Source organism: Saccopteryx leptura, chromosome 1 (assembly GCF_036850995.1).
Source record: "Saccopteryx leptura isolate mSacLep1 chromosome 1, mSacLep1_pri_phased_curated, whole genome shotgun sequence".
Lineage (NCBI taxonomy): Eukaryota > Metazoa > Chordata > Mammalia > Chiroptera > Emballonuridae > Saccopteryx > Saccopteryx leptura.
Genome location: NC_089503.1, coordinates 145,059,570 through 145,087,376, shown reverse-complemented (window position 1 = coordinate 145,087,376; position 27,807 = coordinate 145,059,570). Strand labels below are relative to the sequence as shown.

General features: G+C 42.5%; 1 protein-coding gene across 1 annotated transcript in view; it reads right to left on the bottom strand.

Annotated features, from left to right (window-relative positions):
• MAP1B (microtubule associated protein 1B) overlaps positions 1 to 27,406 on the bottom strand; it is a 106,443-nt gene extending 79,037 nt beyond the window's left edge. Inside the window, exons 1-2 of the mRNA XM_066376922.1 lie at positions 27,132 to 27,406; positions 19,042 to 19,143 (exon numbers count right to left, since the gene is read on the bottom strand). Of these exons, the coding sequence (XP_066233019.1) occupies positions 19,042 to 19,143; positions 27,132 to 27,315 (286 nt within the window). The 5' untranslated portion in view covers positions 27,316 to 27,406. The remainder of the gene's footprint in view (positions 1 to 19,041; positions 19,144 to 27,131) is intronic.
• Between the last annotated feature and the right edge of the window lie 401 nt (positions 27,407 to 27,807).

Genomic DNA, 27,807 nt, shown 5'->3' with positions numbered 1-27,807 from the left:
CCAGCAGTGGCCACAGTCATTGCTTTCCTTTCTCAGGGACATTTTCTGCAGCAGGGCCCAGGCATTGTGGGCTTTAAGAAGAATGATATTCTGCTTTTGTAAGGAAAGGTTTCCCAGGCACGCTTTGTGTCGCAGGCTCTCTCACTAATGGACAGAGTGGCGCTACGGAGCACATTCCCATTCAAGCAGTCAGCACATGTCTGTGTCAACGGTCTCCAGTTTCCCCCCCACACACCCTTTAAGACATTTCTCCTATAAAGTAAGACAATAGATCCCGCTAACAAAATGAAATAAAACCAAATTCTTCTTCAAGAAAATGAAAATGTCAGTAGGAGTTCTGTCTTCATGCTAATCCCATCTGACATACAATGACATCATCATTCCACAGAAACAGGGGACAAATATAACATCCATTATAATCACAGGCTGAATGTGCAGGATCGGGGAGGTGGCTGTGAGGCACCAGCAAGCCCCTCCCACTGGGTCCTCCCTGGGGACACAATCGGACCCACGACAGCTGTGATGGGGGCTTGCTGTGACAATCCTAATAGAAGCAGAAATCAAAGCCCTGCCTTCGCCAAGTGACCATTTAAATAAAACTACATTTTTTCTTATTCAACCCAATCAAACCGTAGTGCCAAGAAAGACAACTGGTACACACATAACACTCTCACAAACATGCAGAAACTAAAGGTAATAAAGAAAGCTGTAAGTCATAAGGTTTTCATCCAGTGACAATAAGAATGAATGTGTCCCTTCTTTTAGCAGAAGCTAGAAGTTGGGGAAGGGATTACCTACAATACCCTAAAGAAGAGAGGGATTTGTATAAACGTTTGAAATGTGTAAAGCCCTGATTAGACAAAGAGAAATGGCAATACTTGGCTCTTGGGAACTTCAAGTACAAAAAACTGATAATTCAAGAAATAAACCATGAGTCTGAACAAATTATTGTTGAATACTACTGTAGATTTTATAGAGTAGCAACTGTTATGCGTCATTTGAAGGTCTCAACAATATGAATCAGCTTTTCCTGCTTGGCTAACATTTATTCATTTCCTTGAACAGCAGGTTAAAAGCATTCCTCATTAACGAAGATTTTCTTCTTTTCTTTTTTTAAGCAGTTTTATCTAAAAATCACTTTTCAAAAGGAAAACATACTTGGTAAACTATTGGTTTGTAGTACAAAATCACTGTACATTATTTACAATAAGAAAGGCATGTTTTCCATGGAGCCAATAAAGTTTGAGGTTTTGTGTTATACAAATGACATATGTGATTCTCTCCTAAAGAAACGATTTTGAAGTGTATACAAGGTGCCAAAATGGGACTACATTCTGTAAGTGTTACAGATTTCCACAAAGATGACATCCTTTAATTATTATTTTGAGTTGGAAATAGGAAGGCTGGTGGGTTCATATGAGAGCAGAACAGAAGAGCCTAATATATCCTTATCCACATTTATAATATTCATAAAAACACACAAAACCAGGAAAACTACCATGGTGATTGAAAGTAAAGAGAAGGTCATAAGCTGAAAAGTGGAGGGAAGAGGAGTTCGGTGAGGGGAGGACAAACAGCACCAAAGAGAACTGAAATACACGTCTTTGAACATTTGAAAAACACGCTCCACTGCAGAAAAACAGTGCACACATTAGCAACAGCTCACACTAACAGAGCACTTTATATGTTCACCGTCTAGTGCTTTGCAGGTCCCACAGCCACTGCATTTTCATAAACCCTATACAAGGTAGGTATATAGATGAGGAAACTGAGGCACAGGAAACTTAAGCATGAGGTGGAAGGAACTTGTATTCCAACTTGGGCACTCTAGCTTGTGAGTGCCACTCTTCATTCACCATTCTGCTGGACTTAAGAAAGGTTGGGAAGGTTTTGACTCACTCTTCAAATATCTGACCCTAAGTCTAAGATGCAAAGACCAGGAAAAGAGGTCCCAGTCCCTTATTGCCAATAACTGACACCTTGGTTGCCATACCTTCCCGCCTGTCCTGCAGCGCCTCACCTTCGGACCCGGCAGAGACTGGGGGTGAAGGGAAATCTTAGTCCTGCCGTACAGCCGGCACCGACTCGTTTCTCAGGAAAAGCACCAAGTTAGAAGAAAAGAACCTAGAGAAGGGAACATGCTGGTATACAGTCTTTCCCCCACATTGTTTGTACAAAGGAGAGCTACAGGTCCCACTGAATTTTCTATCAGAGGTGGAAACTCAGACAGCATCCCACACCAGAGGAACGCCTGCTGGACCATGGACATTGGGTGAGAGACATGCAGCTGAATCTGACTTCCAGGTTTTCATTATGAAAATGTAGAAATGGCAGCACCCATGTGGGTGGTGAGAATTACTAAGGAGTCTCTACAACCCTACCTGTTAGCAAATGCTGAGCCTGCCAGGGGTCTCCAAACTTTTTACACAGGGGGCCAGTTCACTGTCCCTCGGACCATTGGAGGGCTGCCAAATACAGTGGTCCTCTCACTGACCACCAATGAAAGAGGTGCCCCTTCCAGAAGTGCAGTGGGGGCTGGATAAATGCCTCAGGGGGCCACATTGCGGCCCGCGGGCCGTAGTTTGGGGATGCCTGGGGGCCCCTGGAAAGATCCCTCCTTGTGTAAGGAGAGAACATAAAAAGTAGTATCTTTGAAAAGATTTTGCAACACAAGACAAAAACGAGCATTGTCTTGAGACTTGGTGGAAAACCCTATCTTTGAAAATGACTTTTAATAGGGGATAAAATAAAATTGTAGAAAATGATACTTAGTGTCTACAAAAGGCGGCAAACACAGTCTCTGTGAAGTGACAGAGCGCAGTAAGAACGAGTGGGCTGAATTACGGAGAAGACGGAAAAGGAAGCTAGTGTAATCAACAAAGGAAAGCCGGGAGGTTTGCAAACTCTCAGGTTCTGGTCCAGAAACTTTGGCTGCTTCACTTCTCTATCATCGGGATTTTTGTAGCCCAGCAAATGTGTAATTAATCCCATACCTTTAAGAAACCAATGAAAATTCAGACAATTCCCTTTTACTTTCATTCTTAACTCAAAGGACTGGAATCCTTACAAGAATAATATTATCTCCATAGAAATATTTTAAAATCATTTCATTGTTCCTATTTCCTAAGAAATGTGCTACTGTAACCTCACATTGATCCCTGTAAAAATCAAGAAATATCTATATACTTTAGAACCTGTGAAACTAGGCTAAATTGCTACTGTTGCATTAAAAAGGAAACATAAATATAGTGTCCAGTGTTTTAAATATATAATAAAAAGCTTTCATCACAAATCTCAGCTCTAAAGTTACCTTCCTTTTCTCCTTATTAGGTCAGCTTCCTCTTTTATATCCTTATATAGCTCCTTCTTCTCTTCTCCAGTACTTAGCACAGATTGTGAAACACATTTGTATGACAATTTGATTAATGTCTACCTCCTTACCTTGACTGAACACTCCACAGGAGATCATGTAGAGACTGCAGATTATTTATTTTGCCTATTATTGTTAACCTCAGTATTCGACACAGTTCCAGATCCCAAAAGACAAGCAATGTATATTTGTTTAATGAATAGATTGTACGTGTTTTATTTTAATTCATTGTTCAGCCAAGCAAGCAATTTTATCCTAAAAATTCCAAAAAACTTTATACAGATAACACATCTTGGCTTTCTACATTACCTAGACTTATCGACTCTGCATACAAACCATTTTTTTTAAATACTAGAATGACTTTTTTCACTATGGGTTGATACTATATCACAGAATATTTAATATAAAAGAAACCTTAGAGATAATAAAACTAAAGTTCAAAAATGGTAAGTCATTTGTCCACAATAGCACAGATCTATTTAGCAATAGAATGAGGATTAGACCGTAGATTTTCTAACCCCACCCTCATCCTCCAAGGGTCTGTCTGCTGCTTCTCAACACACTGGCTTTCCAACCAGAACTTCCGGGCTGCCAGGTCTCTGAAAGTTACAGTTTGTGAAGAAACGTTTTGCCACACCTCAAAATTAAAAAAAAAATTTGTAATAAAAAAATTGCAATATAATCACTGCAAATTTTCAGATTTCTTATGCACCTTATTTTTAAACCTGAGAGCCGAATACACTGTCTCAAACCCAGAAAACACCTCATCACTCATTGTCATACATGCCCTGGTGCTCTGTGCCAGGCAGTTCTAAGATTCTTTCCCATGGGACATTAGCCCAAGACCTCCTTACTTTTTGGTTAAGACATAATTGCATTCTTCTGCTCTTATCATTCAGTTGCAATCGGGGGAAAAAGCCATTTCTGATAAGTTAGAATCCTGTCCTATGATTCAAGCTTTTCCTTTGGTCTCCATTGTTCTCAAAGTAGGTTTTTGTTTGTTTAATTGTTTTTTTTCCTTTTCCTTCTTTTTAAGTTGTAAGCTGCAACTATTTGGGGGAGTAGGGCAATTAGTTTCATATTTTTGATGACTCTGCTTACCAAGCGTAGAAAATCCATTTGCAGGCTAAAGGATTCCACCAGCAGAAATTTCTATCTGATGATGGAATCATATTTCTGGACAACCCTGGAGTGAATCAATTTGTCAAATTATTTCATTTATATTTATATGCTACAATGTTATTCCAAAAACTCCAAATAGTCTCTGTTCTATGTATAAAACAATAAAACAAAAATAAGACAGTATAATATGTATAGCTAATACATGATGCCATGCTTCTTTAAAAAGCAGATACCGGTATCATTAGATGTTCTAAAATAACCCAGACAAGAATTATAGAAAAGAGAGCTGTGATTGGAGAGTACAGAGGGCATACTAGGAAAAAGGGGTAGAAGAAGAAAAAAGGAACAGAAGGGAAATGGATGACATGAGATGGGGGGAAGGCATGAGTGATATAGATGGGAAAACAATGGAAGGAAAGGAGGTGAACCCAGATCAAATGACATTTTCATCAACAGACATTTACTTGCATGTTCTAAGATTTTATTTATTTATTATAGAGAGGAGAGAGAGAGAGACAGAGAGAGAGAGAGAGAGAGAGAAGGGGGGAGGAGCAGGAAGCATCAACTCCCATATGTGCCTTGACCAGGCAAGCCCAGGGTTTTGAACCGGCAACCTCAGCGTTTCCAGGTTGATGCTTTATCCACTGCGCCACCACAGGTCAGGCTTACTTGCATATTCTAATGCTTCTTTAAAAGGAAAGATGTTTTTGAAATAATATAAAAGCTAAGTCATTCATACATATATAACTACACATGTGCATGTAAGCATATACATAATTTTAGCCAAACAATCTCTCCATTCCTAGGATCTAAGGCTATTTTGGACAATCTTAAAGTACAGGCGATAATACCATTAAAAATCATCTCAATTCTCATTTCTTCTATCACTTGGTAGGAATTTTGTGTCTATTAGTTCATTGGGAAGTTAGACAATGCATGCAGAAAACAATTATATATTTAAAATATTCATTTTTACATTCAAGAAAGTAGAAAGGGCCTGACTGGTGGTGGTGCAGTAGAACATCAACCTAGGACATTGAGGACCCCGGTTCGAAACCCCAAGGTCTCCAGCTTGAGCACAGGCTCACCAGCTTGAGTGCAAGGTTGCTGGCTTGAGCAAGGAGTCACTGGAGCAGCTGAAGCCCTCCCTCCTCCCACCCCATCACAGCACAAATGAGAAGCAATCAATAAACAACTAAATGTGACACAATTACGAGTTGATGCTTCTCATCTCTCTCCCTTCCTGTCTGTCTCTGTCTCTTTCTCTAGCTAAAAAAAAGTAGAAAGGAAAAATGGTTGGGGCTTAGAAGTGGGGTGCACTGGTTATATATGCAATAGGACAATTGAGTAGGCTAACACATATTTTGCGAACTCTTGAGTTTCTTCTTAAGCTATCTAGAAGACTGCCGTATTCCCCTATGTATAAGACGCACCTTTTTTCTAAAAATTTGGGTCTAAAAACTGGGTGTCTTATAGAGTGGTTGTGACATTTCAAATGCCATAGATGGAACTGAGGACAAGGCAATATATGAAGCCAGTGATTTGTCATCAGACACAGATGAGGGCAAGCTAATGGATGGGAGAGTTTTGACAGTGATGAGTTGTATGACTTTTATGATGAATAAAACTTGAGTTCAATAACTTTATGGAATACATTTTTTTTTCAAAGTTCAGGCCCTGAAATTAAGGTGTGTCTTATACAAGGGAGCGTCTTCTACATGGGGAATTCGATACTTTTGCCACACTTCTTCTTTCTCTACAGCAGTGCTGAGTTCTTCTACAGCATCTAGAATAAATGACTCTGTTTCCGAAGCAGTATAATAGTGAGGGATACCCACCGTTAGAGATAGAAATACAATGATATTAAAATTAAGATGGCCAATTGCCCAGCTCAATATAAAGGGTTTGCTCACTGCTGTTTCAGTAATAAGAACTCCTCACTTCTAATCACCACGCCCCCTTTTTGACAGTGTAGTAACCACCAGCCTTCATAATGAGGACCTGAGGCACAGGGGACTATCCTCCTGAAACATCCAAGGAAGACTAAATTAGCTTGTTGAGTCTGGGTTCCAAGTAGGTGGCAAAGTGCATTCTCTGTGTGCCTGCACTTCAATAAAATGCCAATATTTGCCCAAGGAGTGTAATACTTTAAAAAAAAAACTGCCTTTGAAAATATCACTCAGTTTGGGAGGAAGAAGAAATAATAGATTTCTAAGTACATGTTTTCTATAAATAGTTTAAATATACCCTGAGCTAACATATAAATTTGGTTTAGCAGTCAATTCTAGATAAACTCAAGGTGTTCACATAAAAGAATGGACTATATCATTGAATTCCACAACTTCAAGAAATAATAATCCCACAAGGAATAATTGGTGACTCTCTATTAAATAGATATTTGATTAACAAGACCACTATATTTCTCATCCATAGAGATACTATCATTAATGTTGTTATTGTACATATATTATTTCTTTTGAGTTTTTAGCACACTCTGCAAGATTTGATGTGAAAATAATATTACATGTATATTTTAGTAAGTGAATTATCAGTTTTTGCAAACATAATCAAATTAGGAATAGGACAAATCAAAATTGTTACCTTAAAGGTATTAAAATACCAGCAATCAAATGATGTATTACCATAAAAATCACTTTTCCTTCTGGATAATCATGGGTTTCTGATAATTACCTTCATGCAAGTTGTGCACTGTCAGTAGTAATGTGATTTCAGCATTGCTCCCCAAGGGCTTTCCAATGCATGTTCTGATTTGTTAAACTATGCTGTACTAACTGAGGGTTCACATGACAAGATATGCATAGGCGATCATGCTTTTTAAAATGTAGGCCATTCTCAATTAGCCACAACAAATGCTGTACCTGGCACTCAACACAGTCAACCTTTAGATGATCCCCAGAAGTCCTGGAATGTAATCTTCAGCCTTCCAAAGATCTATGACTAAGCAGCTAAACTGAGACTCAGTGCAGCACCAAACATCCACGTGGAAATTCTAATCATAATGGGGAGAATGCAGCTATTTCCTGTTTGACTTAGGTAGAAAAAACATTCTTGAATTTGACTTTTGAAAAACTTTCCAGGCATGCGTTTGGCATCGTGCAAACACCATTACGTTTTGTCTGGTTTGGTTTGTCTGCAAGGTAAAGACAGAAGGAAAAAGCCAAGGGCCAAGAATTCCCAAACTAGGAAATCAGCCTAGTGCCACAGAGCTGGGCACCCCCCCCCCCCACTCAAATTAACAATCCTATCAGAGGGAACACACAGGTTTTCTAAACTAAACTCTCCCATTGGTATTTTAAAACCTGGATGAAAATCTATTTTAGGCTAAACAGAGAACAAGACAAGTCCCCTTCTCTGTGTCAGTGATGAGGCAATTTGGTAAAAACTCATGGAATTATATAGAATACAGGATTGGGCAAACGTGGATATCCAGTTGTAAACACACAAAACGCAGTTTATTCTTGTATTATTATTTATTAATTGTTGTATTGTTTTCCATATAAACAACTGTAAACCTACTTTTGCCCCACTCTGTATACACTGGAAGAGACTCAGAAATCATTGCCATCGTTCTCAAAAGTGGTCTGAGAAATCCAGATCCCTGGGAGAGAGAAGTAGTAGATGTGACTAGTCAAATAGGTGGAGGAAATTTATGGTTATACAAAATTAAACAGGTTTATTTATATGCAGTTACCTACTTTATTTATTTATTTTTTATTTTATTTTATTTTTTTACAGGGACAGAGAGAGAGTCCGAGAGAGGGATAGATAGGGACAGACAGACAGGAACGAAGAGAGATGAGAAGCATCAATCATCAGTTTTTCATTGCAACACCTTAGTTGTTCATTGATTGCTTTCTCATATGTGCCTTGACTGTGGGCCTTCAGCAGACCAAGTAACCCCTTGCTCAAGCCAGCGACCTTGGGTCCAAGCTGGTGAGCTTTTTGCTCAAGCCAGATGAGTCTGTGCTTAAGCTGGCAACCTCGGGGTCCTGAACCTGGGTCCTCCGCATCCCTGTCTGAAGTTATATCCACTGTACCACCACCTGGTCAGGCTGCAGTTACCTAACTTTACAACTCCTTGAAGAATAAAACCTAGTATGCCACAGTTATTAAAACTTACTTCACAATGGAACTCTTTCCTACTGACTACTGATATTTTACAGAACTAACAGGTAGCAGAACAAAGTGTCAGGTACCCTGATCTAGTCTAAGCCATTTATTTTGCAGAGAGAAAAGGCCTCACAGCAACTTCTCAGGGGGCTACATGGACAACAATAGTCTCAGTTGGGCCCATGCTGCTGCAAGGTCAGGCTTCCAGGACCCTGGAGAGGGGAGGGGCCTGGAGGGCAGCTCACAACCCAAGTCCCCTCCCTGTTTCCCCTGATACAGGAACAGCTGAATCAGAGCTCTACAAAGTGTCCATTCTAGCCTCAGGGCAGGGGACCAATTATTCCAGATTCATTTCCATAAAACCTTTCGCTGTCACATCTCTCCCATGTGTCTTGAGTCTGCCAATGGACAATGTCTCCGCACTCAAAGATGCAGACAATCTTGAAAACAAGCGTTTACATTCATTTTAGTAGTTTTGTTTATGTAAACAAAATAGCAATGCAATCTTTTCATAATTAAAGGGCTTAACTTAAAATGTAGCTCCAAACTAGGGAAAAATTAACTCAATTTGGATCCAAAATTCCTTGGTCACAAGGAAAATCCAGTGCATTAGATCTATTGCATTTCTGCTTGATTTGTGTAGATAATATATTTCAGTGAATATATTTTATACACGTGCATTTTTTTATTAATTTTAATGGGGTGACATTAATCAATCAGGGTACATAGGGTCAGAGAAAACATCTCCAGGTTATTTTGACATTTGATTATGTTGCATACCCATCACCCAAAGTCTTCCATCACCTTCTATCTGGTTTTCTTTGTGTATACACCTGCATTTTTAAAACTAGCCTGAACAAACAGAATTTACAGAAGCAACATTCTACAAAATTCTCACTTGACACATATTGAACATTGACTTGTTCTGTTAGTTATCTTGTTTCCAGGCTCAGTTGTAAACAATTCTCAGGCCAGGATTACTTGCGCATCTCCTAAGGACTGCAGAGCTAGGAACTGGAACTATGTCTTGTTACAGGAACTACTCCATAAATATTTAATGATAGACTGGGACTGATAATAGGACACCTTCTAAAAAGATACGCCATATACTGTGAAAAGATCATCACCTACCAAGTGAATTTGAATATAAGGTATCCCTTCCCTTTTCCTCCTCCTCCTTCTCTCTTCCTCTCCCTACCTCCCCCCACCCCTCTCCCTTCCCCTCTCCCCACCTGTATTACAGGTTTTCACAAATGTCAAAACTTCTAGGTGCAAGTTTAGAAGGCAGAGAACAACTGTTCAGAATGAGCCCAGAGCTCTGCCCCAGACCTGGGATACAGAATTTATTCCATCTTTAATTCTAGTCCTAGCAAGTGAACTTCCCTAAATGTGACATGTCCACGGACTGATGTTTCAGGAACCAAAACAACCTGTATATAGAGCAGTGTCCTTGGGGCAGGTGTGCTAGACACATGGGGACTCCCTCGGGGCACCAGCTGTTCCTTCTCCAGATGATTCCGTGTGAGATGCAAACAAGGAAATCTGTGAATCGTCCAAATGCTAACTGTGGCTCCTTTACTCACAGTATCCAATGAAAGCTGATGAAGAAAGGGCCGGCAAGCGCAGGTATAGAGGACCTTCCAAACCAAGGCAGTCCAGGGGATAGTCATTTTTATCTTAACCCCTCAGACCAACCCAGAAGGCAGTATAAGTCTCTAAATTGAGAGGGGATACAACTGTGGACGGGGGTCACATCCAATAAAACACTACCTTCCCTCGGCTTTTTCTGTTCGTTTTTCATTAAGATAATTTTATTTTAAAATCATGTGTAGACTCTCTTACTGCATTTTCTACAAGCAGTTATCTCACCAACTTTGACTAGAGGCAACTCTTTAACATAGGTTGGAATAGCTTATTAAAATAACATTATTTTTGTTTTGTTTATGTTAATTTATCCAGTCTCTGTGGTCATTTTTAAGTGTACTTCCTGGGGGCACTTCTGCCTTTCTCACACTTCTCTATGACCAAGGAAATCTGACTTCCCAGGCAAGGGAAATTACCCTTAGACCACAGCAGGGAAAACAAAGGCCAAAGCCCTGGAGTATGATGTTTGGGGATACTTGATGGTTGCCTGGGTAGCATTTAATTAGTCCTGGGTTGCGGCTGGGAGGCGGGGAGGGCTGCTGGTACCTGGGTAACCTTTGTCAGTGCCACTACATCTGTGGTTGAACAATCAAAACGCAATGCTTGTTATGATCTCCATTCTCACCCCTTCGTTTCTTTAGGAATCTGCATAAATCTCAATCTCTCTCTCTCTCTCTCTCTCTCTCTCTCTCTCTCACACACACACACACACACACACACACACACACCAGTTTGTAAATTAAGAAAACACTCTTTTTTAGTGTTTTTTAAAGCTGTGAAGGGCATTTTCCAATCTAAATTATAACAGTGGAGACTGCTCATTCTTCTCTCTATCCTTTTATAACTCCTTGCTTATTAATACGCGCTCAAAAACTGCACTTGACATTTTTAAAGAGAAATCTGTTAGTTTATGCTTTATTCCTCATCTTCCACCATTATTCAGCACGCAGCATGCTTCCATAAATGTTGAGCAAAATGCCCCAAAGAGAAAACTGTAAAAGCAAGCAGGAGAGAGTGAAGGGCCTGCACAGCTGTCTGGTGGTCTGCTGACACTGAGTGCTGGAAAACAAGGAAAGAAAGAAACTCCACTAGCAAAAGCCACGGGCCCCCTTCAGTCTCTGCAATGAAGACAAAAGCTGTCCTTGGTTGGCAGTGTTAGAAGCTGTTCTGGAATGCACTTAGCTGGATTTAATGGTGGGTTACTGACATTCCCCCAAATGGCTACTAGGCCCAGGCAGCCAATTTTCTGCCACCTTCCTGCCCAAGCGTGTTATGTTGAGCGGCTCCACAGTGCCCATTAGGAACCACTTCAGAAACATTACAGCTGATAGAGCAAAACATCCTTTTTACTCCAAAAAAAAATTAAAAAATTAAAAAATAAAGTGAGATATCTATTTCTAGTGTGGTCTGAATGAGCCATCAAAATCCCCAAGGAATGAAGGCGCCTGAATGGGAATGAAAACACCATGTTAATGCTTTTTGTTGTGACACCTGCATCAGAAAAAAAAAAAAAAATAGCATCAGTGTGTGAGGATCTATGGATGTAAAGAATCCCCACGTTTCAAAGTTGTGCAAAATGTAAACCTCACAGAATGATGCCTTGTGTTGCATACACTGTAAAATTCTGGTTCTTCTTTTTGGACAGTTCGGCCCTTTCATCGTTTCAAAGGAATTCGGATGGGGGCGACCAGGCAGTTGACTGCTCAAGTGAATGGGAGCACTATGGAGGGAGGGGCTGCTGATAACTCCACCAACTGCAAGCCGGGCTGAGAAGGCTGAGGGCAGAGGGCAAGGAAAAGAAAAAGAAAAGCGTGTGATTTGCATTAAAACGGGAGTCTCCTTCCCAGGCAGGCGGCATTGACCTCAATGGATGTTAAACAGAGGCCTGGTTGCTTCAACAAAAATAAGGCGCGCTCTCTCTCATTTCCTTCTAATACTAGGATTGCTTCCATAACTTCAGGTGACAATGCAATGAGAAAAGGTGAGCTGAGAGGTGTTGGCTTGTGGGCAAGTGCCTGTACCTGTGCGTGCACACCCAAGAGATCAAGTAGATCAAGTTCCCTCTGAAATTGCAGGTTCCCTGAGGGCTAAGTTGGCCTCTTGAATGCAAGTAAACATGTATTTGTGTGCTTTATTGCTTAAAGGTTGGGAGTTGAGCCGAAAGCACATTCATTACACCCTGTCATAGAGCAGCTGATGCATTCTAGGCACATACAATTAGGCTATAATTCTGCACAATGACAGACTAAACACACAAGTCTAGACAGAGAAAGGAGATGACTGAAAAAAATATTCTTAGACCGTTTCTAAAGGCGCTTTAGGATTTTCTTATCATTCTCCTGGCAAATATTATAAGACTTTGCTTCATTAATGTCAAAGGGAGTAGAGGACTCGCATGTTTTAATTTCAGGGTCTTGATTTTAATTCTCCATCAAAAACCAATCTCCAGGCCAGACATTTTTAACGGTAACCTCAGCACAAACCTGACATGCTCAGCTGTGGTTTGTTTACCTTCTAGAGAAAAGACCTGGGTTCTTAAACAGAACCACCCATATACATACACATCACAAAATCAATCACATTGTAAGACGGTCTGTGTGAATGTGATCTAGGAGTTATAAAACTAGTGCCAAAATGTAAATATGCCAAGGTCTTACTATTTATTCAGTTGTCTAAGAAAATAAACCACAAGAAACCACAGCTTCTTAAAACAGGCCGGTCTCGGGTCACTTGCCGACTGGAGAGAAGAGAAGAAAGGGCTCTGCGGTAGAACGAAGTGGAAGTTGCCCCTTAAAGGGGAACAGAATATGTGACCCCAAAATATGCCACTTTAACATGTGGACTTTTTTTTTTTTTTTAACTAAAGGCAAAACCTAGCAAACTCAAGAAAAACTTTTACTTCTTCCTTAACTACCTAGAAGAATTTAATTAGGGGGCCTGGCTCATAAAAAGAGCTATTAACAAAGATAACTTTTACATGGATGACCTACCTGTGTGGCAGGGCAAACATCTAATTACCAAACATCTGCTCTTCTTATTGTCCTGTAAATTACCCTCCCCCTTTGAAGCTCCAGGCCTCGGATTCCTTAGCTCATAAACCCTTCAACTGCCCAACTTGCCCTTCCTTGGGTCTCCGTCTTTGTGAGCTTAAATTTGTTTTTTCTCCTGTTAGTCTGTCTTATGTCGCTTTAATGAAGAGACCGGCTAACAGAACCTAGAAAGGTATATAAAAATATTTTTTCTACTCTACACATGAATATATTATCACAATGAGAAAGCAGACTAGCCCCACATCGGCATCCTCCTGTGGGCTCAAACTCAGCCCTGCCCTGTGATTCTGCTAGGTCAGCACCTTAATGTGTTGACCCCTTTTTGCTCTGAAACCCAAAGGACTTTCCTAAACCCAGTCATGGAATGTTGCTGCCCCTACAACATAGCAGCTGTTTCTTCTGATACTGCTGAAAAAGTTGTTTCTGAGAAACTTCTTTAATATACATTTTAATATCATTACAAAATGGAAGTTAGCCAATACCTAAAGCCAGTATTCCCCACAGATAATAATCATCATCAAATATACAAGTCAAATAAATTTTTAATAAGGGAGACAACTTTAACACTAGCTTGTGTGTACTGTTTTACCATGTGACAAGCATTGTTTCAAGATCTTAATTCATGCATTAATTCATTTGATCCTCAGAAAAATTCTCTGAGGTAAAAGTGATTATTCCTGTTTTATAAACTGAGGCATAAAATGATTAAGTGACTTGTCCCAGATCCTATAGCAAATCATTGTCAGAGCAGGATCCGGAATCTGCATTCTTAATCATAATGCTATGTTGCTGGTGAGGATTTGCTCTTGAAATTTTAAAATTATTTTAATAGGTAGAAGTGACAAAATGATGAAAGAAAAAAAGAAAATTAACCCTGGACGGGTGGCTCAGTGGACAGAGCATTGGCCCTGCGTACCTAAGTCTCAGGTTTGATTCCTGGTCAGGACACACAGAAGAAATAACCTTCTGCTTCTCTTCCCCTTCCTCTCCCTTCTCTCTCACTCTTCTCTCGCAGCCAGTGGCTCAACTGGTTCAAGCGTTGGCCCCGGCAATGAGGTAGTTCAGTTGGTCTGAGCGCATCAGCCTCAGGTGCTGAGGATTGCTCTGCTGATTCAAGAATAGGCCCCAGATAGGGGTTGCCGGGTAGATCCCAGTTGGGGTGTATGCAGGAAGTCTATCCCTCTATCTCCCCTATTCTCATTTTTAAAAAAATAAAATGAAAAATAAAGAAAATTAAAATTAATTTTCCTTCTGGTATCCCATGTCCTGGAAATGGTTTGTATTAGTTTGTTGTTTTGAAGTGATACTCATGGAGCACTTCCTATAACCCCTAGGAGATGTCCTCCTCTATTGTTATATGTAGATGAATCCAAAGTTAAAATTAGGGGAAGAAGCAAACAGGAATGGAGAATGAAGCATGGTAAGCCTCGTTCTACCTTTGTGGTCAGACTTACAAAAGTGATTTTCTTTTTAGTTTTTAAAGATTTTATTTATTCTGTTTAGAGAGGAAAGCGATAGAGAGAAGAGAGAGAGAAGGGGGGAGGAGCAGGAAGCACCAACTCTCATATGTGCCTTGACCAGACAAGCCCAGGGCTTCAAACCAGCGACCTCAGCGTTCCAGGTCAACACTTTATCTACTGCGCCACCACAGGCCAGGCCCAAAAATGATTTTCATCCAACATGGTTAAGATAAAAAAACATGCTATAATATATTATATAAATAAAAATTTTAGGATGGTATTTGAATTCATAAATACAAGGAAACATAAGACTATTGCTGTTTTGAAAAGACTCAATTGTGCAACATCCACTTGCATGCAAGCCTGAGAAGTGTTCATGAAAAAGCACCTAACATTTTCTCTCAAGATAACTGGTCTCGCTTGAGCCCAGCTTAGATGTGGCCAGGGCAAAATATATGGGATTTTATTCTAATACCAAACTCAAAGAGAAGAACTGGGACTGATGTTTACATCAGGGCAAACTGGCAGAGACTTCCTTTGGGCGCACAGCAGATGTTTGTTGAAGGATCTTTAGGGAAGGCAATGTTGCAACAGGTTTCAGAGAGTTAAGATGACCCTAGATGACTGACCACTCCACGAACCACTGTATGGAAGAGTTGGTTGGGCTTAGTGATACCAGGACTCACATTCTGGAGAACTGGGGGACCTACAACCTCACCATTCATAATACACGACCCCCACCTTATGTAGAGAAAGCATCCTAGTCCAGGTTCCTGCTTAAAGGATATTTGTTCAAGATGACCAAAGCTTTCAGGGTGGTCTTGAGTGAGACCTGCAATCCTGAATAAATAGATAAACTGAACTTCAAAACCATGTTTAAAAACTAATACAAGGGAACAAATCTGGCTGTGCTGCCTGCATGAGCTGTTAGCTGCATTTAAAGCTATCACCAGTCTTTTACTAGCAATCTCTGGAAACAACACCCTGTGCAGCACTGATACAAGCAGGTAGGTAACCAGCCCTGATTGTAGGTGACAGCAGGAAAAGGAGGGAGAATGGTACATTAGGCTGAAATGGTGATTTGGGGTAGATTTGACCTTTCTAGTCTACTAGAGTAATGCTATGTCTTTGTTCAAAAATGGTTATTTCTTTAGCAGTTCTTGCAGCCTTTCACTTTGCAAAACACAGCTGTCATTGCACAAAGTCAATCCAAGTGCGAATGAACACAACAGGAATCACAGGCTTTGTTTACTGCCCCCCTCCCCAAAAAACAAAAAAGTAGTCTTACAAACAGTCATAGTAAGAAAGCCAGAACAACTTACAGAGAAAGGATAAAAAGCCTGACTTTACAGTTTGAAACATACTTGTTGGAAAAGGGTACTTCCCTTATTTTCCTTTTTGTGAAATGATTCAAAAAAGTCAGGGAGATGTGCAAGACATAAAAATACAACGCAGTAACAATGAGAGAAACAATCACATACTGTACCTTTACTTCAGCACATCATGTGCCGTCTGGCCGTCTCAGGATCAGTGTCTTCTTTTCTCAGTGCAAAGAGCTGATTTTGCACATGGCTTTGCAGCAGGTTTAACTTTTAATGAGCCAGTTCTATGTCTGTCTTAACACACTTAACTCAGTTCCATGTTTGAGGGCCACAGTTCATTTGCTAACCAAAATATATGGGATTTTATTCTAATATCAAACTCAAAGAGAAGAACTGGGACTGCCTCATAGGTATGCTGCATGCAGCCAAGTGTCATTTATGAAGGCACTGACATCTGTAAGTCGTTTCAAATCTCAGTAAAGACAAGGTTAATTGAGTATGATGTGGTCAGTCAGAAAAGGCTGAAGCCCACCTTCTTGATTTTATATTAATGTCAATAAAATCAGCAATCATACAACAAAACCATATAGACAGAAAAGAGTATTCTCTATTCTCTTTTACATAAAATTTAAGTGATATTCCAAAAATAAAAGGCAATATTAGTATCTATTATGGATCAATGGCAGAGCTTTGGAGAAAAACATCCCAGGTTTGGAGTCTTCATGGGCTAGTAACTCGGCTAATCATCATAAATATGACCAACTGGGAGAAACCTGGGTCACTGTTCACAAGAGAAAGACAGGATGGATGAGTCTGACTCTCTCCCCAGTACTAGAGGTCAGGGGGAGGCGGGAGAGTCAGAAGCTGGGAAAATGCCCTGACAAGTGAAAGGGGGAAACTAAGACAGTTAAACAGATGGTCAAGCAATTTACAGCCAGCTAATAAATTGCAAGATCTTATCTTCCCTAACCCAGGACACTTCAGAGCAAATGGTTCACACAGTCCAGACCATGCTGGGCACACCTGTCTTGGTCCCAGTCCCTTTTCAGCTGCATTCTTTCAAGGTGAAAATGATCAGAGAATGAATAACTGATCCCTCTATATGCTCAGGCTGATACATCAGATAAATGCATCAGAAAACAGATAAAACCCCTTAAGACAAAGAACCTAGCTGGCTCTCCATTGGGCACACCCGTGCCTTTCCCAACCCTTCTCACCTCAGGCATATTTCTTTGATTTCTTTCCCCTAAGCTCTAAGGTTCCCAGAGACTTGCAAATAGGGGAGCAGCGGTCAGTAGCAGCTCATCTAGAGCTAACCCCTGAACTAGTCTCCAACGGCCCTCCTTGAGCCTCTGCAACTTGTTTCCTGAGTCCATGCAGACCAGCTGGCTTGCTTCTTCTGCCTCTGGGACTTTCTTTCTAAAGTGCCGAGTCAGCCTCACCTACGCTGAACTTCCTCGTGGTCTCCAAAGGGCCAAGGCAGCTACGCCTTGGCTCTCCTGCTGCAGTGATCTGACCTCTTCAATCGCAAGCCCTTCTTTCTTTTCACTGCCCCTAGCTTTAATCCAGGGGTAGTCTCTAGATTATCCATACGCATGTTGTGAAATCTTTCCTGCATGAAGTCAAGAACTCACACATTCCAGACCAGGCCCGGGCAGATCCACCTCAGTCCTGGTCCCTTTCTGGTAACAAGGGTACATCCCCAGTGAGATGGCTGGTTAGGGGAGTATCTTCACATATGACAAATTTTTGTGTTCTTACCTTTTTCTGTAGTATTCTTTCTCATCTCTGAAAGAAAGGCTATTTAACAGCAGTTGGAATTTGAGACTTTACCCACACTAAAAAAGTGGGTGATACTGCAAGGATGAAATAATAATATAGGCCTGACCAGGCGGTGGTGCAGTGGATAGAGCGTCGGACTGAAATGCGGAGGACCCAGGTTCAAGGCCCTGAGGTCGCCAGCTTGAGCATGGGCTCATCTGGTTTGAGCAAGGGGTCACTTGGTCTGCTGTAGCTACTCCCCCCTCCCCCCATCTAGGCACATATGAGAAAGCAATCAATGAACAACTAAGGTGCCACAACGAAGAATTGATGCTTCTCATCTCTCTCCCTTCCTGTCTGTCCCTCTCTCTGACCCTCTCAGTCTCTGTCACAAAAAAAAAAGAGAGAAAGAATGATATATATTTCCTTTTGAAATGCAGATGTTTACTTTCTCTTAGGTGGGTGGGGGGGTTGTGGGATTCTGGAGACATCTAATTTATACTCATAACTTCATTTGGGTAAAATTAATATTTAAAAAGTTTACAGTCCCTTAAAGTTAGAGTACAGTGAGATAGCAAAAGAAAAAAAAATTACCTCAGAACTTAAAAACCTCTCACTAAGAATTCATAAAATATAGCCTTACCAGGCAGTGGTGCAGTGGATAGAGCATCGGACTGGGATGCGGAGGACCCAGGTTCGAGACCCCGAGGTTGCCAGTTTGAGTGCGGGCTCATCTGGTTTGGGCAAAGCTCACCAGCTTGGACCCAAGGTCGCTGGCTTGAGCAAGGGGTAACTCGGTCTGCTGAAGGCCCGTGGTCAAGGCACATATGAGAAAGCAATCAATGAACAACTAAGGTGTCACAACAAAAAACTGATGATTAATGCTTCTCATCTCTCTCCATTCCTGTCTGTCTGTCCCTATCTATCCCTCTCTCTGACTCTCTCTCTGTCTCTGTAAAAATAAAAAAAGAATTCATAAAATATATAAGCCACACAGTGACAACTTGGAGTTGACTTTCTTAAAATATGGCTTCTGGCTAACCAAGTTGATAACAAATACAAAGGATCCTTCAGCAATAAGAGAAAGTCTTCTTGATGCTCCAGGCAAAGCTCTCCAGTCAATGGCCTATTTCCCCAATTTCTCACATTCTGAGTTAACTAATACCCAACCGGAGCCTCACCTGGGACCTCAGGAGAGAATCTTGCCGAGTGTCGAGATACAAAAAGTTTCAGTTCTTGGTCTAAGTTGCATTCAATCAGGTTTGTGTCCCATGACCGGATTCCTAAGGAGGCAAAAGAAGACAGTGAACAGACGTCCAGTTAGTCATTTCAGAATGGTTTGGAAAACATCACTGCAACATTTCTCAGGCTTCCAGGGAGTATGTGGAAAGACCTTTTCTGAAGAGCTTGGTGAGGAGCCCCGGATGCCCACACGCTGGGAGGGCCGGGGAGGTCTCTCTGCCAGGCCACAAGGGACGGATAATTAGCAATGTGGACCGAACTCCTGCCCCTCATAAAGCGTAAGTGCAGCTTTTCCGGGAGAGTCAAAGAAAAACAGTTATTAGGAAAATGACAGGCTTTACTCCAGGGAAAGAATAGAAAGGACAGAAAGATGGTGAGTTCTGAAGCATCCTAAGAGGCCACCAGACAATTTGCCTTTCCCGTGGTCCACATGTAAGTGGCAAGAAAATGTGGAACGAGGGAGGGAAAGCCAGCGATGGGGGCGCTAGCATTCAAGTCCAGCCTCAAAGTGCTGCTTCTGCAGCGTGCCTGTGCATTGTGTGCACATACAGTGTCATTTCTCTACCCATCCCATTTTTTACCGTGGTTCTCACCTCCTGGTTATCAGTCCAACATTTGTGTGATCTTTGATAAGGAGGCTGATCTCAACCTTCAGGACTTGGCCTCTCTGTCCCCTGATGAGCTTGGCAAGCAGCTCTTTCATTGACAATTGTTAGTTGCGTTGAATTTTCTTATTCAGAGGCAAAAAAATGTGGCAACTTTTTATATCTTATAAGTTGTCTACAGAGTTGGGGGCCAGGAGCTTATTCCCACAAAAGTTCAGGCTTCCTTTCACTAGGCTGGAAGCCGGGGCAAGAGGAAGGCCAGGGCCAGGACTGCTGATGCCCTCTCTCCTTAGTCTCCTCCTTCCTCCCCAAGGAGATGGCTAGGGAAGAACCCAGAGGGCAGCAGAGACAGGAGACCTGGGGAGCAAGCCAGGGAAAACTGGGCAACCACAAAATTCTGGATTGTGTGTGTTTTTTATGTACTTTTATATTTTCCCAAATAGATGGCTCATGGTAAGAGCCAGAATGTGGTATTCATAATTGTACCTTTGTATGGAGCGTAGTTAATTGCCAGGAACAAACCTCTGGAACAACAATCACTTATTACATACCTACTAAGGGCAAGGGCTTAAAACTCTAGGTACAACAGAGCTGGTAAACTATCATTGTTGCTGGTCAGAATTGAAAGCACATATGGCAGTGCATTAGTTAAACACACCTCTAAATCCTAACTGCATTATCTGAATTTACTTCCATTTATTTCTTGTGCATTCTTCCTATTCTTGTGAAGAATCAAGTAAATTAGATAGATAGATAAGATAGATAGATAGATAGATAGATAGATAGATAGATAAAAACCTACACACACACTACTAAAAGATTCTGGAAATTCAGTTGACTGCACATCAAAAATAGCTTCAGTTTATACACCAAAAAACACCTTTTCAACTATGAAGAATATGTCCATATATATGTGTGTGTGTGTGTGTGTGTGTGTGTGTGTGTGTCCCCTAAATGGAAGTAGAAATTTCTCGCACAATCCATAGGAAGAATTCAGGTGTGAAAGAGTTAACATTCCTAAAGAGACACTAATATATATATATATATATATATATATATATATATATATATGAATTTTATGGTCTCCCTGGAAACATCAACAGTCTCAGTTTGCATTTGTGCTAATGGAGTGTTTAAATTTTAACAAGAAAGGCATGTTGAGATTTTGTGGATCTTTCTAGTGCAGAAATGATAAATGGGTTCTTTTTGTTTCACAGAGAGCTTGACAGTTTGAGAGGTCTGAATTCATTAGAATATTTTACTTTGACCTATACATACACTATATACTTATCTAGTGTGAAAAATTGTGGAGCTCCTGTCTGAGCTGCTTAATTAGTAACTGTTGATTGGATTCCCTGTGCTCCAGGTCCGAGCTCCGTGCTTTGTCTTTTGGCTTGTCAAGTTGGGTCAATAAGTTAATAATGAGACATAGATATTTAAATTAAATTCATACAATTTTTCTGTCTTTGTTCTGAGTCATGTCGAAACTGCTACATCCTTCGAATGACTTCATCCAGGGCTACACATGGACTTGCTCTTACGTTGCTGTTTGCCATTTTTCCCCTTGGCTTCAATTAACTTGTCATGAGATGTGCAATGAAATGCTTGCTTTATATTCCATAAATTCCTGGTTGTATGACTTGTAATTTAGCAATGGAAAAAGTATAAAATAGTAGAAGAACCATTTAATAATTTTTAAATTACACTAGTAAACAGCTGATAAAATATTTCTCATTTTTATAGGCCCAATGAAACTAAAAAATTAAAATTAAGGTTCTCTTTTCAAAGGAGCAATTTCTAGTCAAATTATTTCTTAACAGTACATAATCACTACTACCACTTATAAAATAAAGGTTATAATGGATTTCCTGGTTATTTTAGTTAGAAAGAAAAATTTTGGAACCAGGCCATTTTCTATACCAATTTAGAAATAAAATAACTTTGTAATTATTTTGTATCTTCTACTGGGCAATATTAGTAAGTAATAGTATTTCCTAATGGAGGTGCATACTGCATTTAGTAGGTTTGTGTATTTCCCCTTGGCGTCTAAGAGGAAGCCATTAGCAGATTCTCTAAAGCTCACAGGACAAAAAAAAATATGGATCTTCTTTGGCCCTTCCCACATTCTCCCCTCTCTGGATTCATCGGCTGGAGGGGTAGAGGGTGTTGGCTTTCAGAAAACAGATCACTCTGAAGAGGTTTTCAGAAGCAGGTCAGCCTGATCTGGGCTGTAGAAAAACCATGATAAATTCCTGGCCCCTTTCTCGATATCCGCCCAATAAACAGCATGTCAAGCTCTTCCTGAAGCTTTGCTTCTCCAGCACTCTTTGAAGACCATGCCACTCACTAGCTTACCCAGGTGGAGGCAAAACAGAACAACTCCACCAGCTGGAGATTAACCTCCACTTTTTAAACTTCTGGACCCAGAGGGCACCAGCCACCCCTGGAAGTTGGCCTCTAGCCAGACATCCTGAGAACTCTCCCACCTAATCTGGGGCTGACACCAAACCATGGAAGGGGGTGCCATTCCTCTGGCAGCCAGTTCTCCAGGCACAAAGGTGGGGAAGGGGAAGGGGAAGGGGAAGGGGAGGGGCGGGGAAGGGGGAAGGGGGAAGGGGGAAGGGGGAAGGGGAGGGATGGGGAAGGCTCTTTCCATCTCAGTTTTCTCACCCCAGAGGGTAGTAGTCTGCAAAGGAGAGGAGAAAATGAGGTGAAGTTTTAGATAGAAAAAGGAGAAAAGGTTGTGTGTGTTGGGAAAGGGGGGGGGGGGGTCATCACAGGAGAAGTCAAGGTGAACAGTGAGGAGCTAGGTTTCCTAACTGGATACAGGCTAAATCTGGCCAAGTTTACTAATCATTCAAGCATTTTGCAGGATTCTTTAATAAAACCTATAATTTTTTAAAAAGCACCTTATGTTTAAAGGCTAAAACCTATATTTCTAAAGGAGACAATAGATTGAAGAAAGAAACATAATGCCCGTGCACTCCATGTTGAAAAGGCACGGGAGTTCCATCGGACAAGCTGGTTTTCCTCTGTGAGCTCCATGTGCTCCCTCAGAGAAACTGGCTTTCGAATAGTTTTTTTGCAAGTACTAAAATAATTAACGTATAACTGAAAGATTCTGTCTGTAAATGCTAAAAAGTGATCTTAAGTCATATTAGAATCATAAACTAAAGAAACAAAGCAAAGGAAATGCTAAATTCAAGGGTTTTTTCCTCAAGTTTTCCTATTTTTTTCTTGACCTAACATTCAATTTACTTTCTTCCTTTTTTTAAGCCATCAACCTGATATCATAATATATATGTTATGTACAATGCAGACAATATCTTACACACAGAGCTCATCATTTCAAAACACTGATGATAAGTTAAGTCTTGGATAGCATCTCACATTAGAAACAAACAAAGGCAGTGATTTATAATTATTTATTGGTCTAAAAGTTAGAACTTATTTAAAAAGGAAGCTTTTAGAGAAGATTAACAATAAATCATCAATTTAATGACCTTAAATTTGAGGACTGGCTTATATTTCAGCATGGGTCACAGAAGCCTTAGATAATACCAATTAAACAGTGCAAGCAGAAATCCACCTGCCTTTTGACTTTGAAAAGTACAAAGACCAATATAATAAATTTAACACTCTCTAACATTTCTTTTAACCCCCATTATATATTTTTTTCCTGTTGAAGTGGAATGAAAACCAAACCTCAAACTAATTCTCTTAGCCATCTTAGACTGAAAAATTATTCAATAAAGTGACATCAGAAAGTTACAAGGTATTCAGCTAAACTTACATCTAAAAATCCAGGGCCATAAAGGTTACACACACCTATCATTTTAGGAACAAATCTTGCTGATTCCAGATGTTACCCAGGAAAGCTACACCCTTTAACAGTAATTGAAAGCACTAAATTGACAGTAGTCCTTTAAAACAATAAAATGCAGCAATGAAAACTCCTTTCACAAGGCTCTAGAGTTCATTAGCAAGGCATAGGTGCCTGTAGTCTACACCCTAAAGTAAACTGGAGGAATGGGCGCTCTGCTAAAAATGGGATGGCTGTTAAGTCCACATTGGCAGCTATAGAAAGGGGGCAAAGGAGGTTCCAAGAGGTGGTAGTTGGTGGTAACGACAATGGTTTAGCATCAAGTCCTGAATAGCTGACAAAATAAATCTAGACCAGTCCAAGGAAAGGCTATTGTTTCAAACTTAAGAAATGACCAAATCCTACATTTTGCTTTTTGAAAACGGTTGAGAAAAGGAGTGACCATCTCTCTTCCTCAGTTTCAAGAAGCATTACTAAGCATCCACATTGGGATGTTTCAGGCCTGTTGATTTACTCCATTACTAGCACCTGCCTACAGATTTGACTTTCCAGGTTTCCTCAATAATCAGATGGTAAAACTCCAAGTCACCAGGGTCTCCAAACCCAAGACATCAGTTAAAGTGGGAGGGCAAATAGGAAGCAAAAGTAACAGATGCTGAACTGCGCACGCAAGCCCAGCTGAAACCCCTGAAGCACCTCCATCTTGCATCCCACTGAGCGGCCCACAGGCACCAGCAGCCACAGCAGTGGTATCAGAGTGACCTCTGGAGGAGGCCCAGCTGGGACCTGAAGGCTGAGGCGGCAGCTTGTCAGGAACAGGGAAAACAGCCAGCCTGCCCTGTTACTAAGTCATCTTGCACTGTCTGAAAAGCTGTGGGACCACTTAGCACTGGAGGCCCTGCAGCCTGAGCTGCATCAGAGACCCCAGGACTCAGGAGAGCAATCTCCAGAGGAAAATCAGCATCTGTTACTCTGTGTATGGAAATGGCTCTGCTCACTCACTTGGCTGATTCTTAATGGGATCAATACAGCCATTTCAGAGTTTCGTGCAAAAACACCTGACCAAATTGAGGGAACAAAAACTCAGGAAGGCATGGTGGTTGGAAGGGGAACATGAGGGGGCTTCTGGGATTCCAGTGATGTCGGGTTCTTGATCTGGGGAACACAGGTGTGTTCATTTTGTGAAAATCCACTGAATTCCTCATCTATGATTCTTGCCTTTTCCTCTCTATATACTACTACTTCATTAAAATTTTTTTAATGTAAAAAGAAGTAAAAAAGACAAATCTGAACTTTATCATTAAGTGCCAGCAGTGTAAAAAAAAAAAGAGTAAAGTCAAAGCGCCTCACTTAAATACATCTACTTTGTCCTGAAATAGAAGCAGCTTGGATGAGCCCCCACCGACCCACTGCCCGCCCCTGGGGACTGGGAGACTGAAAGGGAGATCAGCAGAGTAACAAAGCAAGAAGATAATTACGGTAGGAAGGTGATTTCTGGACCACCTCCCTGCGTGAGGCACAGCCCACAAGTGGATGTCTATACAAAGGCAAGGTCTGGAAACTGCTGTTTGATCTCCCTCTGATATTAGCCTGCCCTGCACAAGCATAATGACAGGGCCAGACAACCAGTGATGCTGCAAGGTTGGCACTTCTGTCATCTTCCAATGGCGTGACCTTGAGCTGGTCAGCTTATCCTTCCTGCCTCTCTGGGCCCACATCTCTAAAATGGGGCTGGTGGTGCCTCTCCAGGCACCACATGGGGTGGTTATGAAATTTTTATGACAGAAAAGCACCTCCTCATGTATTATTATTCCCTGGCAATGGTGCTGACAAAAAAAGAAAAAGAAAATTCTAAGCCAAAGTCATTGATTCATAAAGAGCCACACCCAAAGTCAGTACGTGTGAAATTTTCCAAGGAGAAAAATGTGCAAATACACTAAATTAGAACAGATCAGATTAAAGGCTTATATTTTGAAAGTAAAGATTATTGAGATACTCTATTAAGGCATTTCACTGTTGAAATCTTTTATTCTTGATTTTTTTTTCTGAATAAAAAGTCTTCATCCTGCTCCTCCCCCCTCCCTTTTTTTTTAGCTGAAAGGGAAAATCTGTGCTTTAAAGTTAAACAAAAGAGCCAGGTTGCAACTCCAGTCCCCACCCTGCAGTCTTTTGTTCTGGGGACGAGCGGTCGTTTCCAAATGCAGAGGCAAATAACTGACAAGCGTTTCTTTTCTCATCTAATATAAGGGGTTTGTGCGTGTGTGTGTATGTGTGTTTTTTGTCTTGAAAGGGGCGGAGAATGAGGGCTGCGTGAACGCTCTTTGTCCGCCTCCGGCCGCCGTAGAGACCGCACTGCGGACTGCACCACGCCCACCCGCCCATGTCTCCTAGCAGAAATGCTCCAGCACCACCCTTAAAGAATACAGCTCAGGCTGGGGCAGCGGGGGGATGCAGCGACCTCTGTCAGGGGCGAGGGAAGGTTTGGGACACTGGGAGTAAAGGGAGAAGCAGATACCAGAGCTGCCCACCCGGGGACTTCGAGCGCAACAAAGCTCGGCTGAGGGAGAGGTGGGGCACGCCGCACCACCGAGCCCAAGGTCCCCGCGGGCTGCACCCGATGGGGGCGCCGCAGTGCGGAGACAGGTGGAAGCACTGCGGCAGCCCCGGTGGGGCAGAGGAGAGGGGCGGGTCGGCCCGCGCGCCCGAGGCTGTGCTCGTGGGACGCTCACGACCCCGCCCAGGGTCCCTGGCGAACCGCTATTCGGCCTCTGCAGAGCGCGCTCCTAGTGCGTGCCCCAGGAGAGGCGCTGGCCAAGCCCGCCTCCCTCTCCCCAATCCCTCTCCCCAAGCCATCACTTCCGAGGCTGAGACTTTTAAAAGAAGACCCACCCTGCAACTTGGGATCCTATTGTCCTTTCTCAAAGCTGTAACCAAGGTCCCAGGGGCGGTAGCGAGACAAGTGCCGTCCGGGGAACGAAGTGCAGGCGGCTTACCATCTGCGTCCCGGGGGGGGGGGGGGGGGGGGGGGGGGGGGGGAGTACGGGCGTGGCCCTAGCACTAACCTAGTCATTCAAAAAAAAAAAAAAAGAAAGGAAGGAAGGAAGGAAGGAAGGAAGGAAGGTTTTAAGCTAAAACAGGCATATCTCAGGGGCTGAGGTGGCTGTGGTGAGGATGATTCCCACGCGGGCCCTGGCACATGGTGCTTCAGCCTCGGGCCTGGCGGGGAGGGGGTGTCCATTATTTTGTGGGGAAAAGAGGGAGGATAAGCCCCCCCTTTTGCTTCCTGAGGCTGCGGCTTTATTGTGTCCCCTGCTCCTCTGACACTGCATTTCATTTAGCGGGAGCGGCGGTGGCTAGCTCAGATCTGCAAACGCAGACTGGCGACAGATCCCTCAAGGTGAAGAGAGACTCTCCCACTGGGTCTCAAGTCAAATTCGTGTTATTTTCTGAAATTGGCACAGAAAACAGTCCAGACCGTGAGTGGGAGGTGGCAGGGAGAGGTGGGTGCGGGGCGCGCCTGAAGAAGGTGCGTTGCGCCCTGGGTGGGGTCGTGTTTGTGCGTCTCCCGTAGCGCGGCCCCTGGGGACGCAGGGCCCCTTACCGAGCTCGATGTTGCCTATGGCGCGTCGCAGGTGCTCCTCGGTCACTATCTCGCCGACGACCACCAGCAGATAAAACTTGCTGTCGAGGAAGCGATGCGACAGGCTGGGCGAAGTGGACGCCGCCGGGTTGGCGATGCTGCCGGACAGCTCAGGCTCCGTGGCTTCCATCACCACGGTGGCCATCCTGCCGGCCCGCTATGCCTCGGCGAGGTGTCTCGCTCAGGCCGCTCCTCTCCTCTGCGGCAGGAGAAAGGATTATCTCCGAAGGTGCTGCCTCGGCTCCGCCCCCAGCGTCCCCCCTCCAACAGGCGCTGCGCGCCGCCTCCCCCTCCGCCCTCTCCAAGAGCGCGCGGCGGAGAGGAGTTGGGAGTGAGAGCGGGCGGGGCGGCAGCGCTGCTTTTATATGGAGGCTAGGCAAGGAGCTGGGGAGGAGGAGGAGGAAGAGGAGGAGGAAAGGACCACCCGGCACATCCTCGCGCGGTGGCTGCCTCCTCTCTCCCAGCCGTTGGCCCAGGGCTGATGTCATCTGCAGCAAATCATCTCACTCGCGGCCCGGAAGCTGGAGGGACGAGGTGTGTGGACAATGGTCAGGGCAGGGCTGATAGTCAAAAGATTGGGGAATCTTAAGGACCCCAGCTATAGTTGTGAAAATGCTCCAACCTCCATCCCACTCAC